The 21,811-nt window shown below is 40.1% G+C and overlaps 1 protein-coding gene across 14 annotated transcripts in view; it reads left to right on the top strand.

Annotated features, from left to right (window-relative positions):
* LOC108042696 (poly(rC)-binding protein 3) overlaps nt 1–21,811 on the top strand; it is a 53,738-nt gene that overhangs the window by 22,418 nt on the left and 9,509 nt on the right. For 3 of the 14 annotated variants that reach the window (XM_044460740.1, XM_044460739.1, XM_044460747.1), the window contains 8 exons: nt 6,666–7,237; nt 14,212–14,268; nt 14,331–14,447; nt 14,542–14,635; nt 14,699–14,862; nt 15,117–15,236; nt 17,958–18,098; nt 20,906–21,330. In XM_044460740.1, the coding sequence (XP_044316675.1) occupies nt 7,139–7,237; nt 14,212–14,268; nt 14,331–14,447; nt 14,542–14,635; nt 14,699–14,862; nt 15,117–15,236; nt 17,958–18,098; nt 20,906–21,330 (1,217 nt within the window). In that variant the 5' untranslated portion in view covers nt 6,666–7,138. The remainder of the gene's footprint in view (nt 1–6,665; nt 7,238–14,211; nt 14,269–14,330; nt 14,448–14,541; nt 14,636–14,698; nt 14,863–15,116; nt 15,237–17,957; nt 18,099–20,905; nt 21,331–21,811) is intronic. The other 11 variants (XM_044460745.1, XM_044460751.1, XM_044460743.1 and 8 more) reach the window with 9 other exon arrangements.

Here is a 21,811-nt window from a genome sequence, read left to right on the forward strand (position 1 = left end):
AATTCAATGGGAAACAAATCTTGTTTAAGAAATTAACGCCGCCTTTGATGGCTGATGTCTGGCGATGATGAAGAAGATGAAAGATAATGATGATGATGGCACGCCAAATCACATTTCATGCTTCGGCATAATCATCTTTGGGTGCTAAAAAGGCGAATGCCCCCTGAAGAGAGGTGCAAACGGGGTTGGAGGCAGAAGGGGTGCCACGTAATTTATGCGACTTGCAACGGTGCCTTCCGCTACTGCAACAACAAACCAAACAAAGATAGAAACAAACATGGCCTGGGCCATATTTTCAGTCGGTTGTTATTTTTACTCCCTATTTTTCTAGTTTTTCTTCTCTTGTTTTTAATAAGATTTCTTTTAGCAGACGATGACGACGTCTCAAGACAGGTGTACATGCCACACAGGTGCAGGTCCATATGTTTGTCTGTGCGCGTGTGTTTTTTGCGTGGCAACATTTGTAATGTTTCGCCCCGCTGACGTCGTCGGCGTTAATAAAGATGCGCCTCCATCTTGGACCTAAGCCCGCTGAGCTGCAGCAGAAGCTAGGTGGCGTCTGTATTCACTTGTCTATGGGTGGCCTACTTAATTTATGAGACGCGAGAATTCGTTGCACTGTGGAAAATGAAGACACTGGGCAGAGGGAGCGGAAGCTACACGCTGTAATTTGTAATTAGTGCAGGGTGCAGAGCGTAAATCTGCAGCCAAAGAAAATGTATCTGGCAGATACTTAGTGCCTCGCAGGCGACAACCAACGACAACAGAACGGAACAGAGCAGATAATTTGCAGAAAGCCATGGCAAACATCGTGTGATTGACCGCGTTAGGCCGAATAAATGAGGAGCATGAGGATAGTTTTGCAAGGGGCTTAAGGTGAGGAAACGTAGAAGGTAAATGAGAATCGGTAGGAAAACTTAATGAAAAATCTAATGGAATACAGGGTGGAAAGCTAATGTCATTTATAGCTTGCACTACACGTGAAATGTCCTTTCAAACTTTTCATCGTTTGAACTTTTAGGCTTACAACATAATTATTAACATAATAAATTATAGGTAATATAATAAATTTTATATTTCTATTGTGTAGAAAACATTCCAGCCACAATAACCGTTTCTGTTTTATTAATTTGTATTTTTGTTTTTTGAAAATATCGTTGAAGATTTATAATTCAGATTCATTTGTAGGTTTAAAAACTAATTATTGACACAAATAACTTTTAAGGTATAACATTAAACTTATAAAATCGAATTTTGAATAAGTATATGAATTAGAATAAATATCATTTAAAAAATCAATATTTGACTTATATTGCATATTGACAATCAGTTTTCAGTCACTCAGTAATAAGTTTGATTAAACTATTTTTAAATTCAATTTTAAAATAGTTACGCCAATTTACTCCTTCAGTTTTGCACATATGCTTTTTAATAGGAAATAGTTGTCAGTTACTAGCCCAAAAATGTTGAACCGCACCAAATCCGACCGAAAAGTCAAATTATAAACATGAATTGCAAACGCTTCGGCTGCAATGAGTGGCCTCATTAAAGTTATTATCAGGCTGTCGAGCAGACTGTTGGTGAACTTTTCGCTGACACGTATAGTCGGGGCAGCTACGAAAAAGAGCTACCCGGGAATTTTAATGTCGAAAAGAGGGACTAGAGCTCGAAATGATTTGGACCGACTGCGGAATGGAAATGTAAATGCACAATAAAGTAGAAGGATTAAGGATTATGTCACAACCACACACATGAAGGGAAAAAGGGGGAGGATGACAACAGAAAGACAATGCAACAAACAATGACAGGAGTGACAAAAATGTTGGCACAGGTTTTACATGTTTTACTTTTTTATTCTGGCCAGCATCCTTTATCATCCATCCTCTTGTGGATGATGATGACGACGATGTGGACATGTGCTTTGTCAAAAGAGAAAGGCAAAACGATAATATATATGACATAGCCAGAAGCAAAGCCACTCGCATATGTGGAATATTTTGATACTTAAATGTCAGGCAATGTGAAGTGACATTTAATTAGACTGTCCCAAACTGATGACCGGGTCAAAAACAAAAACAGAAGACTAAGAAGCAGTTCCTAAAAAGCAGCCACAAATATGTGTCTAGCTACACGCAAATAGGCATACATTTGTATTTATAACGACAGATCCTGTTGTTGTAGTCCAGCTTATAAAATCAAAATTCAAGCGCCCTGAAAACCTTTTGAGGAGTTTCCTACTTTGGGTGCATTTTGGTCACTTTTAATATACAAATGTATAATTTACTCGCACAGCTTTATTTATAAATCCAGCATTTAGTTTTAGTCATTAAAATTGAATGACGTGGGGAGCTGTTACTCCAAAATATGCAAATCCTTTACCCAACAAAGGGAAAAGCTTAGGCTCCAGATTGCAAAAGGGCCGGTCATAAGCCAAAGTAATTGGAAATTAAATTGGGGGATTTCCGTGAGTGGAAGTGACAGCCACGTGACAATCAAAGCCAAAACCCACTCACGACTCACGTCCTCATTGCTAGCTTTGGATCCAATGTATGCTCCCCGTTGATGGCCAATAATTGCTTTATCATAGCGGACTGACTAGCAGAGAATATCATTTTACCATTAATAGAGAAACGGAGGAGAAACCTGCTCATGGTAAAATAGAAAACTATGTAATACATACAGAAATGCCGTAATATGTATAGAAAAATATTGCTTTTCCTTGAGTGTGGGGTCTGTGGTTATGGCATAGAGTAATTTTAATAGGTCATCATATTAAGGGATTCCCGGACAATTCGTTTGCTTTCTGGTTATGGTTATAGTTGTTATTGCTGAGCGGGGGCCTTTGTTTGTGTATCGATTGAGTGGCAACGGATGCTGTGTGCCGCCGCCCACTTTCCACCAGTGTTCTGCCCATTTCTCTGCACGGTTATTGGCCATTTGGCCGTGCGATGACATGTGCGTTTAATTACGTTTTACTTATTTGACACAAATTATTATGATAGACGCCATTTGCTCCACCCTTTCTGAATGCCCGTGCCGAATCCACATAAGTATGCTATAATTTTCCGCTAAACTCTGTTTTCGGGTAATTAAATATTTCTGCAACACTTGCGGCAGCACGAAATAGGTAGGCCATAAGGGCGAGGAAAAGCAGGGAACTTTCCGGAGGAAACCCTTGAAGTGAGAAATCTTTTTAAAGTTCACTGGTGCTGTTTATGAGTTGCATACTCCGCATCGTAAATCAAATTATGACGACCTGACGAGGAGCGGGAATCATGACCGAAATGTTATTAAGTGCACACAAGGGACTAAAGCGAGAGTCCCAGAACTCAAGCCCAAGAACGTAGAGCGATCCAAAACCCTTGACCAGTTTCAACTGGAAAGTTTGTTTGAGTATTTTACATTATTAATATTAATATTATTACAAGAGACGACACAAGTTTTCGTATGTGATCCAGGCCGTGTGTGTACACATAATTATGCAATTTAATGAGTTTTCTCTTTGCTGTCGCAGCCCCTGGGCTACTCTACCTTCAGAGAGATACGCTCGGCCCCATCCAAAACTCCAGCCCTTTGCTAGGACAGCTGCACATGTGCATAATTAATTTTAAAATTTAATTTTATATAAAGGAGTTGGCGGATTTACGGGCTTTTTAAAGGCTTTGAGACACGTCTAAAGGAATAAAAGCTTTAACATTCTAACCTCAAACTTTTTTTTAGATTTCTGCTAGACTATTTTTGTTGTTGTAAAAATAGTACTTAACAAGTGAGCTCAAAACTAGGGAATATTCTAGTTTTCTAGTATTCACTTCCAAATGAATAGAATGTTCCGCCATACTTTTTCGAAAAGATGCGAAAAACAACGACCAGCAGCCAAGGTGAGCAGTGTAACGAAAATGTTGCTGAAGACAGATGACGCCGGTGATGATGATGATGCGGTTGACTTTGCCACAACAACGCCGACGTCGGCAACGACAACTTGACATGGGAGCCGAGGCTGGTGACTAGAAAAGACAGGCGGGGTGAAAGCCTCCGATCCAGCCTCCACCGCCTGGTGGTGATGTTTGTTCAGAGCCCCTGCCACAGCACCTTCTCTCATTTTCCCTTGGCTCCCATAAACGGAACAAAACTCCTCACGACGGCGATGAAATTGACGTATAAAGTCAACGCCGTCAACAAAGTCTCTCTGCCATTGGCGTCTCCCTTTCTCCAGTTCTCCAACTCATCGGTGAGCACATGACAGCACTTTTGAGGCATGTGTGTGGCACGTTCAGCATTTAGCATTTATTGTGCCTATGTATTTGTTTTCTTTTTTTTTTGTTGGGGCACCCCAAAATTGAATTGAAAAACTTGCGGAATGGTGCCTAGAACAGATCTTCCAGTTATGTTCCCGCTTTTTATTAAACCCGCTCTGCCAAAGTTTCCGTTTGAAATGGTTTAGTATGTAAATGAGTTTTAAAACGTAGGTTATGTCTGGGTTACTCCTATTTGCCAACTTTGATGAAGTTGGCAAAGAAGAACAGCAAAGGATGGGTGGGTAAGCACATTCTTTTCTGATTTGTGCCTTTGTTTTTGTCGTGCAGGAAATTAGAAATCTTTTCACACAGCCACATACCATCTCTGCCGTCCTCGTTGTGTGCGTGTGGAAAACCAAAGAAAATTAGAAAGCAAACTGGTTTGGCTGCCATTACAGACATTGGCATTTATATGTCGAGTTAATTAAAAGAAAACTAGTTATGCTAGTACTGCTCCTGCACCAAGAAAAAGTCATTAAAAAGTAGGAAAGAAGTCGGATTCGAAGCCAGAGTTGTCTGTCAGGCAGTGCGTATGATTGATAATGAGTTGAGAGTCAAGAAAACGAGGAGGAGAAGCTGAAAGAAAGGAGCTCTGTTGAGACATCTTCATTTTTCTCGGCTCATCCTGTCTGGGCAATGCAAAGAATGCACATTTCCTGCAACGGAACTTATTATTTTATTGCACTTGGCTCGGACACTTTTACAGACCATCCCTTGAAAGTACCCTATTGTGTGCGCCCAGAACTGTCATTGTTGTCCTGCCAGCTCCTGCTGGGTAACTCCTCCGCCGCCCCGACCGTCAACTGCGGTGTTCCCTGGTGGGCAACCTTAAGACATCGCTGCGGGCGTTCCCCAGTGCCGAGCAATAGATATTAACATGGGTTTGTTCGGCGGTTGAAATGGAAGGGGAAACGACTCCGATACTGGCAGTGACGAGCTTCTAATGGTGGCTCCATTGTCATACCTGCACGTCCAATTTACATATTGCCAGCCCAGTAAGGCAGTGGGATATTCACGTGAGTAAAACTGGATGGAGCTAAAATGGTAAATTCAAATTTACTTTCATCTTTGATGCGGGCAGATGGCTGGTTAAGTGGTTTTCAGATTTTAAGTCCTATAATTAAAAGTTCAAGTCAGTTTGATTTAAAGGACATGCTTCCTAACGAAAGCTCTTGGCAATTTTCCATTTTTGATTTTAACCTCAAATATATAGGGAACAAGTTATATACACCAAAGTTAATTTACGCATAGTTTAAATATAAAATTCTTTTTATGATAAGGAAAATACATATTTAAATGTTATGAAACTAATTTTCTTTGGAAAAACGACTTGTCGACTATTCATTTTCGTCATCGTAGTTGACCTGACATTAATCACCACATACACTGGTTATTCTTCTGAGCTGCTAAATGGGAGGACAAAAACCTCCGACTGCCCCACCAGTTATCCTTTCAAATGTTAAGTGCAGCATTCTCGCACAAATTATGCGCATTTTTGGCGGAGAGTCTAAGCTTCAGAATTGTACTTCTCTCAGTATCTGGGTTTTTCTGTTTAGGTGAGCTGGGCCACCGTTACATGGGGAATTAGTCCGCATAATTTCATAAACAACTCTGACATCAAGGGGCGAGGAAGAGGGTGTGGAGCCGAGGGAAATGACAGGAAGCTTTTGGTAGTCATCGCGTTGGTCGCTGCGCAAATATTTCTTCTACCCCCAGGGAATGATTTCTGCCTGATGCTGCCGGCAGCATTAGTACATATCCGAACATATGCATATGTACAGGGGGTACATCGAGCTATGCCGGGAATTTGTGGGAAGGAGCCAGGGACGGAGCCAGCGAAAAATGTGGACGAGTATCTGTACTAAATTGCATATGAAGTGATTTCAAGCGTAAGAAATGCCCCAACAACAACAGCAGAAGTACATCAATATTATATATACAGATATATGTACGGGTACATACACATATGAGTAACAGCGTTTGGAATATGCGGAAAACTTGGCGCAGGTTCAACAAAAAATTCACAAAAAATAAGAGAGAAGAATTTTATATCAAAATTACAAACAGGCCCAGGACAGGGGCCAACTCTGCCAACAAATGTGGATGATGAACGAGTCCGGTTGGGGACCCTCTCGTCCTCATTGTTGTTGTTCAGCCAAAAGTGCCGGAAGTCGTGAACTCTGCATGGGAATGTGATTAAATGCACTGCTGGCACTTTGTGCATAAAACTAATTTGGCTAATTTCATGATTTATTGGTCCGAGTGAAAAATTATAAATGTTGAAATGTCAAATTTAAATTTTATAAATGAATTTTAAAATGATTTATGTGTGACAAACTAACCATTTTATTTTCATCTTTCTCTTTACAGCTTAGGCACCCAATAAACATACATCTCCTAATGCATCAGCTAAGCAACAGTATTTTTGCTCAACAATAAATTTACGAAAACTCACAAGGCAAAAAATACAAGAATATTTTAATAGCCGTGATTATTTGTAGCATTTCAATAAAAGCACTGAAGATACGAGCAGCAAAGAGAACGCAGCGAGCTTAAGCCAACAACGTAGTACGACTAGCAAAAGACACCACCAATTTAATTTTTATCTAGAAAACCATACAATACCGCAAGCAAAGTAGCCAAAATCTCTTATGTATAGTATATGTATCGATCATTTATGATTGACACATATCAAAGTTATATTTACAAAACCCATAACTTAGTCGGAAAGTGAGCCCATAAAAAGACAAAACAACTGCTGCGATACAGACCGCTGAATACGGTCAGATCCAGATACATTTTCATCTAAACCGAGTGAAGACAAAGGCAGCAAAATAGATACCATGGAAGACAATAACACGAGCAGCAGTGCGGGCGGTGCGTCCATCAAACACGAGGATCCATCGGTGACACTCACAATAAGGCTGATTATGCAAGGAAAGGTAAGTTGGAAAAAATGGTAAATTTAATTTAACTTAAGGTAAATTAAATGTAATAAAACTTTCAATTGGGTTTAAGCTGGTCGTATCCTGCTGTTGGGTCTCAATAATTTAAAACGCCACCAAAATATTAATGGTGTCAAAATTAAGAATTGAAATGTATAAGTAATTTATGACATTGAGTATTTAAAATTAGTATATAACTCAAATGTATCTTGTTCTGGACTGCTAACAATAGGTATCCGTCTGTAGGAAAGTTTTATATGTGTCAGAGACATGGAGTTGACAACTTCTTAAAAAATATTATAGACCATTTTAATAGAAAACAATCCCTTTGGAGCCACTTTAATGCAGAAGTGGGCCCCCGATTGGGCTCTCCAACTCCACCCGCTTTAAACTGGGTACAAATGTCTATTAAAATATGAACGCTTTTATGCACACCATTGAGTTCTGACATCTTAAATATTTATAGACCTTTTTTCAATAGCACAAAAATCAATAAAGAGGATGGAAAAAGTTGCGCAGAATGTGAGGCAAATAAAAAGCTGCCTGGCCAGAGCAAACATTAATGAAAAAATTACAAATTAACGCGTGCATTTTGTATGCAAATTAAAATTAAATACGCGCCACGTCACGCATTATGCCATCGCGTTTAAGGTAAATGATATGGTGCAGTGAGGGGAAATGACGGGGTAGACAGATATATAGGTATGTATATGAATACGGAGAGATATAAATACGGGGCCATAAAAATGAGACGAAGTAAGGCAACAGCTATTAAACAATCATTACGGCTCCCAGATATGAGTAATAAAAAAGCAAAACAAATAAAATACATCAATTTATAAATTGTTTTCGTTGCGTACAATAACATAAGTCGTACATACCTACAAAGTACATATATGTAAATGGTGCATGGAGCAACTGACAGGTAGGACTAACGGACTACATCGCATAGCATCTGCCTGTGGGACAACGGGTTAAACCAGTCGCAAAAAGATTGCATATAAACAATTTAGTATTAAAATATTTGCATGGACAAAATTAACGACGAAGCGGGTTCGGGAGCTCATTGTTTGTGCTTAAATCCAGGTAAATGTTTTGATTGCAATTTCCCAGCAGAAACACCCTAAGGCGAGCAATTTTCAAAATAAAGTAAAATAAAACTATACTAGTTGTTGCATTCTTTATTTTTTATATCGTCGTTTATCAACATGCAGCAACTTGTTTTTTTTTGTATAGCCATATTGCCCACATGTAAAATTATAATTATGTTTAGATTTGGAGTAGCTATGATTTTCATATCATTAAATCGTTAAAATCATTATATTGATTTTAATAGCCTCCCTTAAAAGGTGCAGCAAATACTTCAGCTTCCATAGCCATGGTATTCCAACAAAGATATTGTTTACCTTTAAAATGCAGCCGCTTTATTTCAGGCAGTGATTCACAGCAGCCGAAGTAGTCAAGATAAAAGCGGCATTAAACAAAGAGATAGAAAACCCGACACTAAATAGCTGCTTATTTATTTAATAACAGTCAACAACCATTAAAAACTATTATTCAACCACATTACCCGCCAACAACAATCCAGAAAAGGCTGTCACGCAAATCCGCAGCGTCGTTGTTGTTTCTTGGTTTTGAGTTAAGATGCGATGCGATGAGGCTTGCCACTTCAGAAATGTTAGGCAGAAGACGGAGGGCTGGTAAAACTCCGACTCTCGAGAACGTGTTGAGCTGGCAAAGCTGTCATTTATCTTTTTAGCCTTATTCTCCCATTAGGCGACAGAAAACGCAGACTTGCCGCTTCAGATTTGCCCAGGCATCGATATAATTATAAATTCGGTCGTTGTTGAATATTATTTTTATACCCAAAGCAATTGAAAGGCCGAGACAGGTGCAGATAAGACGACAAGCCAGTGCAACGAGGTGTGCGGAAGGGGATTCTTACATGATGTGTAGTTGAAAATTGGCAAAAAGGCCAGAAATATGTTCAGACGCGACAATTTATGGCAGATATAGCAGGCAAATAGACAAAGAAAGCAAAATTAAGCCAAAATGGAGTGGGGTAATGCTGTGGAAGTGTCTTCCTAGCAGAGATATTCCTACCTGGTGCGGGATCCCTCCGCCGATCACGAGTCTCTTGAATAATTGCGCACTTTTTGGCTTTTACACAATATAGTGGCGAGAAAGTCGTCTGTATAGGAACAAATATTGTGTAAATGCAAATTCTGCACATTTTCTGAGATTTTCTTTTTTTTTTGTAAACGCAAGGATTCGGGCAATAAATTCCCAAGACACTTTTGTACGGCGCCGACAGGCTAAGGCTGTCGTTTGTTGTTGGTCTTTTGATCGATAGTTATAGATTAGCATGATTTATGCGATTTTTTCAACAGCCGCGCAGATGTGAATAAATTTGAAGCGCAATGCAAATCAAAGTGGCAAGCGGGAAAAAAACGACAGCGGCAAATAAACAGGCAACTACTGTCAACTGAGTTGGCAGAAAATTGAATAAAGCACAAATCTCGGCATCCGTATCGATATCGATATTGTTTAATTGTCTTTAAAGAGTGACGACCATTGTTACCTAAAGGAAAAACAAAACTAGCTATTAAAACAAAAATACCAAATTTGTTATGATATTCATAATTCACTTAATATTTAAAATATTATTTTATCCCGACTTTGCAAACGAAAATTGGCAACGAATGGCTAACATTTTAATAATTACTGTAGCAATACATTTTCCACGTTAATTGAAAAAAACGTGAAAAGCAAAATGAATTTAATAAAAGGTAAAAGTAACTTAATTATGATTAATTTGAATCATCATTCCATAAATCTACAACCAGACCATAATTGCAATAAGTTATTAATGGAAAAATATTATTTTAGGTAGATAAAGATATATAGTATCCAATCCATCCAGTCAACGACACAACTGGTGGGGAGTGGTACAAGGTCATCGCCAGAACCAAAGTTGCCATTGTTAAGCAAGTATTTTTTGGTATTTTCCTGCGTCTCTAATTAACTTTGGCTTATTAGTTTCATGCAGAAAGTCGCTTTCCGACCCGGGGTCTGAGTCAGAGGCACAGTTGCAGTCGCGTCCAAAGTCGTGATGCAGTTAATTAATTTATGAAAAATGAAAACAGAAACGCGAGGAAAAAATAAACAACTTTGCCATGCAATCGAGCGACAGAGTGCGCAAAAAACACCTTTTTCTTTTGTTTTGCGCCCGGCGGTTGGGTTTTAGGTTTTTCTCTTCACCTTTTTATTTCTTGGCAGCCAACCGCAAATTGCATAGAAAAGAAAACGTAATGTGGGTTGCTCTCTCGCCTAGAATTGTCAGGGCAGTAGACAGAAATATTTGTTGCAGTTGTTCTTATTTTTGAATCATGCATTTTTAATTAGTGAAATTGCACGACGCCGACGACGGCACCTTTATGCGAATTTTCATCACAGTCTGCCAAATTTCAGAAGCACTTGTCTTATTTTAATTAACTATTTTTCGGAGCGTCAGACTTTAGGGCAGCTTGTGTAATGAATTCAAGGTAGGAATGGATATTTCGATGACGGTTCTATGGCTTATTAGTTGGTTGTTTTATGTTTTTCAATTCAATTACTTAAATTACGGTTTAGATTTCCATGCCAGGTTTGCCCTGCAGAGCGCATTTCAGTTTCACTTCGCCTGCAGGGGACATTTCTCATTCGTCCGTGCGTTGTTTTCGTTATTTAATCAAATTAAAAATATGCCACTTGCTGCGTGGCATGGCCCTGTCCTGCATCTGGTCCTGGCAAATTGTAAATAATTTAATTGTAAAATTTTTTTCGTTTCGCTTGCACAACAACAACACAACGGCCAAAAATCCGATATAAAAAGTTTCGCAGGGCGACAAATGCACTGCATGATTTATTGGATGAGGTAGCGGAGGGGCGGCACATGTGTGCCACAGCAGGCCATATGTGCGCACCCCCGCCCCCTTGTCACATTGCATTTTCCAACGTTTGTGGCCAGTTTTTCTTGCATTTTTCTTTGGCGATCAGCGGCAGCAGCAGCTCCCATAAATGGTTCTCACGGTTTTGCAATTGCTGTCGGAGATTTTTGCTGCTGATGGTGTTGTTAGTGTGGCTGCTGTTTTCTTGTTGCTGCAATTCACTTATTTTTATACAATTTCCAACGCCACCACACATTAAAAACAAAATCCGCAAAGATCAAAAAAAGGGGAAAAACATGAAACATGTCATGCTACTCGAACTTTTTTTTTGAGTTGTTGTCTGAGCTAAAGCCAAAGTCGCGATTGTTTTCTTTACTCTTTTCTCCGCATTTACTGTCTGCTCCACTAACATCAAAAAACCTTATTTTCCCCTACTACCTACCTTTTAGCTGCTTTTATTGTGGCCCACAATTAGCGCTGTCTATTCTTTGGACTTCAACTTTAATGTGTTTTCAGTTATTGTTTGTTTTTTTCTCCGATGGCCATTGTTATTGCCATAATCTTCATGGCAGGCCGTGTTTCGTCTTATAGTGATAAATGGAACTAGCCGTATTTTGCGCTTGGCTTGATATGGTGTGGGAAAATATAAACATTTATGCACAGTCAATTAAGGAAGAGTTTGCTAATCTATATTTTATAGTTATACAACAAGGGGTCAACCAGGCAAATAACTAGCCTGGAACAACTCAACTTTAGATGGAATAATTTAAGAACGTTCTTAAGTAACTTTTAACTTTTATACGAGCATGTACAATTTTTGATCTAAATAATAATAGCTTCATAGATTTGTGTAGGTTCCTTTTCTTTCTATCTAAAGGATTTTTACATTGTTATTTCAAGGCTCATTTTTACTAAAGGTCAGTAGATTCGTAGTAAGCTCTTGTGAAAAACAAAACAAAATCAATAACAACCGAACAATCAAAACTTATTTCCTGACCGCAGAATGGAATGTTGGCATTCTGAAACGGCTCCCTGCATGTCAACTTTTCCTATGCATATTTTATGCAAGCAATCCAATGCGAAACGGGCTGAGTCCAACACACTGAGGACCGAACCCAAAACATTCAACAAAAGGCAGTCGAAAATTTTCCAGCTGGACCGCAAAGTGTTTTTTGCATACGAAAATCGCACGCATGTGGAAATCGGAAAATGCGAAAATGGCAAATGCGATTGTTCATTGTTGCAGGAGTTGTGTGGAGGAATGCTGTGAATTTAATTGCCGGCGAGCAGAACAGCAGGGGATTGGTGGGGTTAAGTTGGCAAAGGCCAAATCAATGCAATCAAGTGAAAGTCCCGAATTCCGCTCTATTCACTGTAATAAAACGGTGGGTGACGAAGGAGGCAGGAGGCCGGAGGCTGGAGGGATCAAGCTATGTCGGGCAGATCCGATTTATGCAAATTGCGCAAACTTCTGAACGGAACTGGCTCGCAATAGCAACGAGATAATTGAATGGAAGCAGCGGGCGGGTCGAGGGAACCGGACGGATATCAGAGCGGCTTTTGGCCACATTATTAATGATGATGAGGCCGAGGCGCTGATGAGCAGCCATCAACCTGAATGGTTATGGGGGACACCGAAAGTGCCCAGTCTCTAGGCCGCGCCACACTTAGATACCATTTACGCAGCTACAATTTATATCTGCACAAGTCTGTGACAGCAAACTTGTCCTATAAATTATACTGGCCGCCGAGAAATTCGTCTATAAGTGCAGACAGGCGTAAAAACGCATCTGAGATGGGTTCGCTGCCGTTCAACGATAATTACGCCAATAATTATGCCAATTCGCTCTGACATTTGTGTACAATAAATATCCACACAACCGAGTAAACGGGTGTGCATCCATTTCGCCCTCGTGGGCACAAATATTCTGTCGAAGAGTGGCCAGAATGCAAGCAGCGCATAAAAATTCGGGTAATGTCAGGGGCCGATGGGAGGACGGGCGATTCCCTCGCACATTGTTTTGCCCAGTTTGCATTTTGTCTGGCAAGCTGCCCGCACCAAGATATATTAGTTGGGTTTGGGTGCGCTCTTTTAGTCTGGCACAATGGATTGCTGCACTTTGGATTTGTGAAGGTTGTTCTATGGTTTATGGCCAGAAAATTGAATGGCTGCGAGTGGCAACATTTTAACATGACCACAGAAATTGTTAGAAATCTAAATGGGTTGGTAGCAAACATTTTAAGTAGAAATTAGTTTGTAAATTGGTTGGTTATCTTTAAAGAATGTTTGATAAACAAATATGCCCTAAAGTCAGAGTTGAGTCTTAAAGTTCTGCAAAAGATATACTTTAGTCCGCCTTTAAGGTGGTTGAATAAATTAACAGTGTTCCGTTATTAAAATTGATTGATATATTATATTAAATACCCATAGGGTGGGCATAAGGAAAAACAATTGCTGGGCAAATGGAGGAGACATCTTTGCCATTCCCTCTTCGTACTTTATAGTTCCTCCGTTTGCGCTCTGTTTTAATTTTTCGCAATGGTTTTTTGTTAAAAACCCAGTTACTGGCTGTGGCAGCGCCGATATTTACAATCAATTAAAACGCGTAAAACGCTCTGGCCGCAAATTTCATTACGTGCGACAGTTCCCTGCGACGACAGGCGAGTGACTGTGAAAGGGAAATGTGTTCGCTTCGGGCTTGGTTTGGGTTTCTGGTTGCCACTGTGGGCATTGGGGGTGTGGCGCGTGTGAATTGCTTTCTGTGGCAATTAAATATGCAAAAGTAGTTACACACACGATGCCTCTCTTTGGTGTATGCTCCGGCATAATATCACTTAATATTTAATCAAATTTGAGCATCGTCGTTGACAGTGGCAGACAAAAAAACGAAACTCGCTTAAAGTGTTTTCGATGTCTGCAGACGGCGGAGGGTGGAAGTTGATGGCCTTGGGCAAGATACATCTTAAGAGCATTTAAAAGTTACTTTCCAACATGTTTTCCAACTATGCTCAACACATTTTCTGAATTTTGTCTCTTTGCAGGAAGTTGGTAGTATTATTGGTAAAAAGGGTGAAATTGTCAACAGATTTCGTGAAGAGGTAAGCCTACTAAGCCCTATACTCCATAAAGGGATTTTGTTAATTTTATGATTTATCCTCAGTCTGGTGCCAAAATCAACATTTCGGATGGCTCATGCCCGGAACGGATTGTGACTGTGTCTGGTACAACTAATGCAATCTTTTCGGCATTTACGCTTATTACAAAGAAGTTCGAAGAGGTATGTGTGCGGTACAACTAGCAAGTCCCTCTAATTAACGTCCCCAAATCCCAATTATTTCCGTTTCACATTACTAACTTCTGACCCGTTTTAGTGGTGCTCGCAGTTCAATGATGTAGGCAAAGTTGGCAAAACTCAAATACCTATTCGATTGATTGTACCCGCCAGTCAATGTGGATCGTTAATTGGTAAGTGGGTTGTAGTTGACCACAGTCATAAATACTAATGCTATTTATTCACACTCGGTGCAGGCAAGAGTGGTTCCAAGATCAAAGAAATTCGCCAGACCACGGGCTGCTCTATCCAAGTGGCCAGTGAAATGCTGCCCAATTCGACGGAGCGGGCGGTTACCTTGAGCGGCAGTGCCGAGCAGATTACCCAGTGCATCTATCAGATATGTCTTGTCATGTTGGAGGTGAGTCTGCTGTATATTAACAGGATAATCAGCTTCAACCTAAAAACACTAAACTATTTTATAAACAAACGAAATTCCTTAAAAAAGGTACAAGAACAAATTCAATGTTAAGCTTTAATAATTATTAGAAATATGACTTTAATTTTCGAAAGGTTTTTTATTGGTAAATTTATGTTACTTGCCTTGCATGTGTTGAACATCTATGTTAGCCAGTTAGAGTTTATGTACTAACTAACTATTATTTTGGTTAACAGTCCCCGCCACGCGGTGCTACCATCCCGTACCGACCAAAACCGCAGGTTACTGGCCCCGTAATCCTGGCCAATGGACAGGCCTTCACCATTCAAGGAAACTACGCAGTGCCCACACAAGAGGTATGTAGGTGATCGCAATGGACGATTTTTTAAGAAAACCAGGCTAAACGTGTTGTTAAGATCAGTGAACAGTGTTGTGTACTCTATTGCCAGCCACTGCAGCTATATCTCGCTCTGTCTCTATCTTAACCGACCTCACATAAGTCCAGCTAAACAATTTTGTATCTATTTGATTTTGCCCAGACCTACTCCAAATATCTTTTTGGTTATTGCGCGTCTTTACTTTTTGTTTTCCTCTTAATATCTCTTTAGTTCATGTCACTCTATTTCTCTGTCTATATTTCTCTATCTTGTGTTTCCGCCGATAACCCAGATCCACCTGCTCGTCTCTATAGAACCCGATTATAATTTGCGTCACCGTCCACGAGTCCTTCCCCTCTTTCTCCATAAACTTCTTACTTGGAGACCCCTGAAAGATGCCCAGACAAGAACCTTCAAAGATTTGTGACCCGTTTTTGACCCTTTTGAACCCCTCAATCTACTGTACTGATTACCACAACCGATTCCGATACCGATACCGATAACCGCTCCCTATCGTCGTACCCATATTGATATTCATCTATTTTCAAGTCCAAGTGGTGACCCTGATCAGTGAACTAATGTGTTAACAAACTTTACAGCCATCGAATCGACGATATTAATTAACGAAACACTTTTAAATTAAACTTTAAATATGTATTTTTGTTTTGTTTTTAGTTTCTTTTGCACTCTCTTCTCTCAGGTTAAGAGCGTGTGGCTGCGAGGAGAGTGCGTGCGCGATCGGTCTCTCTCTCAGTCTCCCCGGCATCTGTCTCTGTCTCACTGCGAGAGTCTCCGGGAATCTCCGAGAATCGAATCCGCAGCATCCTGAGGGGAGAATCGTTGGGTTCCACCTCAGAGAAAAATGTTCAAGGCGTGGCGAGGCGAGGCGAGTGAGTTAGTGTGAAAGAAAGAAAGGCTCGCGGGGAGCGGGGGCTAGAACTTTCTCTCTTCACTCTCTGCTCAGTCTCTCTATGTCTCTAAGTTCTGTTCTGAAGAGGGCTCTCTGGCACCGTGTGTGAAGAAGTATGTTCAAACTACACTAGTCCACCTCTCTCTCCAAACCCATCTACAAACATATCTCCGCCATATCTATCCAGCCCAAAAGTAAAAATCTTTTTATCGAAATCCTCAACACACAACAAGAACCACAAAATATAAAACTCCTCTTTGAGCGCCAGTTAACTAATCGTTTCGTATCAAAAATTGAAGTATTCGAAACCCATCTATATATTCTTATATATATTTATATATATATGTATATATATTATATACACATATTTGCCAAAGTCCCGCGTTCTTTTGTTATCTCTCTTGATTTTTGTGTAGTACAGCCAATCATTGAAATTAAGTTTTCTATACCAACAGATAAATCCAAATAACCAACATTAACAAAACTGCGAAGCTCGCTGCAAACATATTTTCGAGAGTTACATAAGTTTCCACAACAATGCAATTAGCAACTGCAACAACCACATACTATTCCAATATCATCCCTCCTGAGCCCTTAATACTTTTTCGCCACTCTTTCCGCATCAATCAATATTGTTTATAACTCTGTTAAAAAATCCCATACCAAAATTGAATTTTGTGCTCTACAGAACAACAGTAAACTGAAAACAAAAGAAAAACAAACAACAAACAAATTTTATTCGATCCAGTTGAACGCAGCCCACAGTACAGTCAGTCCAGAACAAGTACAGTACATCACAGGACAGTAAAGTTCAGTTCAGTTCTCCGACCTTCAGAGCCCCCCTCGCCAGCCATTGCCCCAACGAAAAATAAAAGTTTCTCAAAACTAAAACAGACAAAGTTTTGTTGTCGCATCAAATTCAATTAATGTCCAGAAAAGAATTTAATAAATCAAAACTAGTTGTACCATCCATTTGCGATCTCTCTCTCTCTGTCTCTCTCCCACAAATCGCTCTCTCTCTCACTCTCTCCTCCTGGTCCTGGTTATTGTCGGTGTTAGTTTACAATTCGTTAGCCTATTGCAACATGTAGTGTGTAAAACCCCCACAGTTGTCAATTTGGTTCACAATGGGTACAGTTTGAGCTTCGGTTAAATATATAATATATAGAGTGATTCCGCCATAAGAGTACCCAATGTGACTTTGATTTGCCATATCAGTCCAGGAAGTATGTCGACAACTGTGTCTCCTCCTGCGCTTATCTGTCGGCACTAGTCCCACATTCTTAGAGTCCTTCATGATGTCGTATGACCCTGACACCCGTGGTTCCCTTGCGCTCTGAAACCGCCCCAAACAAAGTAAAAGCCCATTCTCTGTCCCTCCTCTTAGATGCCATCATTTGTTTTTAGTATACCATCCTCCCAATATCATTTATACTTTGTTCTACGATGCAAAGAGTCCCGTTGATAATCCCCGCCTTGACACCAGAAACTTGCACACACGACTCGAAAGCTTTATCCAAGAGTTTCTCTAGCGATACGTCTATATTTAAACATGTATCTGATAAGCTTACATCTCTCCATAGCAACTACAAAGTTAAGATCTTAATTAACTTGCTTTGAAAGACATTTATTTGTGGTATACAATTTTCGTTCTTCTACTTTTCTTTCTTCCTTGGTCACATATTTTGAATCAAAAAAAAAAATACACGAAAACAAAATTGTAACTGCACACACGCACACCAAACACATACACAACCATAATGATCAATCAATCAATTAATCGAACATAGACCTGTCCAGTATTTCCACTTGCTCTGGCTACCGGCGGTCTACATGCTGGTATCTCAGGCTTGGCGGATCCTTTGTTAAAGGGGGCACATTTACAAGGAGCGATACCAGCACACCACCATCACCTACAGCAAATGCCCGATGTGAGTTTTTAGCTATCGATGCGATTCGGTTCAAAAACACGAATAATCTCTACCAGACTCTTGAAAGAAATTGTATTCGTTTAACCATTATAATCAAACGCAACATGACCCGAGAATCCAACTCCACCAGGCAGAGCATGATAATGTACCGCCCCCTGAAACCTGCCTGCAGTCCCAAGCACCAGACGATAACACACTCAGAATAAACTTTAAAATTCGGATCAAACAAAAACTTCTTAATTCTTAATTTTCATGGTGTGGGTAATTTACCATAGCTTATAATCAATAACTCTGAGAAACAGCAACATTGTTTATACTCGCTCTAATCACAGATAATTTAATTTAATTTATGTTCAAAAAGTAAATTTGTGATAAAAAAAAACAAAATGAAAAGCGATTGCAAGCGTTATTAAATTTAAAAACATTACATTTATGAAGTTTTCAAAAAAGGTTCAACTCAAAAAGGTTTTTTCCGAACAAAAAAAAATTAATTACTAAAAAATTCGACTCCCTTAAACGAATTATAAAAATAAACTATTTTAGATTTTGTTAAATAACTTTATAAAACGTGCACTGTTTTTTGTGTTGCTTGCCTTAAATAAACTTAAAGTTGTTAGTTAATACTTAAAGATTCCACAGCTATTCTCTTGAAAGTAAAATTTGAACATAATAAAATAAAATACAAAAATTTGTAGCAAAAGAGTAAACAAAATATAAGTAATAATAATGTAAGATATATAAAAAAATGATAAAATCGTTCTGAGCATAAGCTTGGTATTTTGCTCACCCAGAGCTTGGTCCAGTGAAATTAACCGTTTGATCGCCAAAAAATAAACAAATTTTTTCTGAGTGTAGATAGCTGTGCTCGTGTGTTGCTTTTGTATTTCTACCCTCCATAGTAACTTCCTCAGTAGCCCCAAGTTCCGGTTTTTGTAGCTTGTGTACCCAGTTTACTACCTCTGGCATTTCTTTTACGATCCCCTGTCGGCGCAACCGTTGGCCGCATTTCAATGACATTAGCATTGGGCCAACTGCAACTCGTGGTGCAAGTCCAGGTCCCTGAAGTCGTTGCCGCCACAAAGTCGTCGGTCGAAGTCACACTAAAAATCAGACCAAAGGGACTTGGAATACGAGGACCAAAGCGAACCCTTTATCCCAGCCAAAAGTCATCAAATAATGCACTTTATGGTCCCCTTGCTCTTTCCTTTCTAAAATTAAAGTTTTTCGTAGTTTTGGAAAATTGTTTCAACTTGTTTTCTTTCTATATGTATCTGTGTGTTTGCCGTTGTGTTGTGTGCTTGGCAAGAAGTGTTTGTTAATATGCCAACACACAAGTTTTTGTGACAGTTTTTCCTAGATAATCCATTATAGTTTCTCCCGCCCCGCCCGCTCTCTCCCTCTCTGTCACAGAACTTTTTATTGAGTTGCAATTCATTTTTGGGTCATAAAATATTTCCATAGCGCATGTTTTATTTGTTTCATTTGAAATTCGTATTGCATTTTGATAAATATTTCAGTTCTTGTTTCCTAAGCTCACACACAGACACTCATATGCATTCCCCATCCACACACACATACAGAAGCATCTCTCCCACTCACACAGGCACACAGAAATAAAAGCTCACAAAGCATTTTAATATTGTATGATTTATTTGAGATTTTCTCTATTTCTTTTTTGTGCGCTCCTTTCTAGTGAATAATCTATCCGCTGCCTCCATTTCCCCTTCTCCCTAAGCTGCATTCAGATGCAATTATTCGAAACGTATTTGCAAGTGTTGCATTTGATTTGATTAATTTATGAAGCGCGTGCATAGCCCCCATTTTCCTCCCCAAAGTCACCCCCATTCCGAGTCCTAGTTTATATGCACATGTGTGCGTGCCTGTCAGTGTGTGTATGTTATTTGCTGTAGGTGTTATTGGTGAAAAAAGAAAATAAAAAAACTTCAGAACGCATTGAATTTTGCCCCAAGTAAGGGCAAACCAAACCAGACTTAGGAAACATATAAATGAAATCATTTACAAAAGCATTAGCATACTTTTTGGAGTAAACTCAAGTATAAAAATGAAAGATATTTTAAGGCAGTTCTAATTCCGTTTGGACTAAGTCGGTTATTTGAGAAGCACTCAAGCGTAGACTTCCCTTAGGTGTATCCTTTGTAAATCTATTCAATGTGTCAACTTTCTCTCTTTCTCTCCCTCTGTCCATCCATCTATTTGTCTCTGTACTTGTATATTTTGTAAAGCCAACTTGTAAATTGTGTAGAAACATAATCCAAAACAAAACACGACAAAAATGTAAGACAGCGGAGAATTCAGATCCATACACATCAGCGTACACTGTACAAAAATACTTACACACACAACCATTGCCGAGCCCCTGGCTTCATGTACAAAGAATTATACAATCCGCATTACTATCCACTCGGTGGTGTATGTAAAAAGAGCTGAAGATGGAGTAAATCTTGTATCCCGTTTGCTTTTGCCTTTTGCATTCTGTTCTTGTAACTATTTGTTTGATGCTTTTGCGTTTCTGTTCCTGTTTCCTTTTCCGTTCCAACCTCTTTCCTTCTGTTATGTTCCATCTGCGTTACCTATTACTGAAAGTTGACGCGCGTTGTGTTGTGATCTTGTGATCTCTCCCTGCCCTCTGCCCCCAAAAACAGACCCCGCCCCTAAGATAAATATATGATAATTAACCCAACTGTATACATACACACACACCTTAACCCACGAAGCCCCTGAACCTCAAAGAAAATGGTAAAATCCTAACCTAATGCGTTTTGTCCTCTTTCCCGCTCTGCGAACAGGTGGCGAAGAACCCTCTGGCCAGTCTGGCTGCCTTGGGTCTGGCTGGGATGAATCCGGCCAGCACTGGGGGCATCAACCACACAGGTGAGTTGAGCGCTTCTGCGGCCAGATGCCAGACAGATTTCCAATCTAATCTAGGCTCTGCCCCAGCAGCCTTGGCTGCACTGGCTGGGTCGCAACTGCGTACAGCGAATCCCGCGAACCGAGCCCAGCAGCAGCAGCATGAGATGACCGTCTCAAACGACCTGATTGGCTGCATCATTGGCAAGGGCGGCACCAAGATTGCCGAAATCCGCCAAATCTCCGGCGCCATGATTCGGATCTCCAATTGTGAGGAGCGCGAGGGCGGCAACACCGACCGCACCATCACCATCAGCGGCAATCCGGACTCGGTGGCCCTGGCCCAATACTTAATCAATATGAGGTGAGTGCATCGATCTTGTCCTCCCTTTTATCAGCTATCTCTCTGTATGCGTGAGCGTTTGTTGCGTGTGTTGTTGTCTAATATCAATTTTGTCGAATTGACTTGCTAATTGACAAAGAGAAGGTATAAGGAGGTCGTCGGTCGTAGGTTATAGGTGAACTCTCATTCGCGGAGTGGCGGTGCGTTCAAATGTCCAGACCTGAACGTGGCCCGGGGAGGTGGGTAGGTTGAAGGGTGAAAGACAAAGGGCGAAGGTGAAGCGGGAGGGTCAGGGGTTTAACACGAATCCGTAGCCTAAGCCATACACATGTCCTAGCCTGTAAGTCGTAAGCCCGGCAAAGCCAAAACTAGCACCACAAATCGTATAATTTTCCACCCTCACACCCCTAGATCTTAGTCCACAACGAACGCTAGCCTAACCACTGTTCTAGCTAATAGAAAACTATAAATATCTAATTGTATAAACCTAGCATCTAGTCTT

The sequence above is a fragment of the Drosophila rhopaloa genome, unplaced genomic scaffold (genome assembly GCF_018152115.1).
Source record: "Drosophila rhopaloa isolate 14029-0021.01 unplaced genomic scaffold, ASM1815211v1 contig_216, whole genome shotgun sequence".
NCBI lineage: Eukaryota > Metazoa > Arthropoda > Insecta > Diptera > Drosophilidae > Drosophila > Drosophila rhopaloa.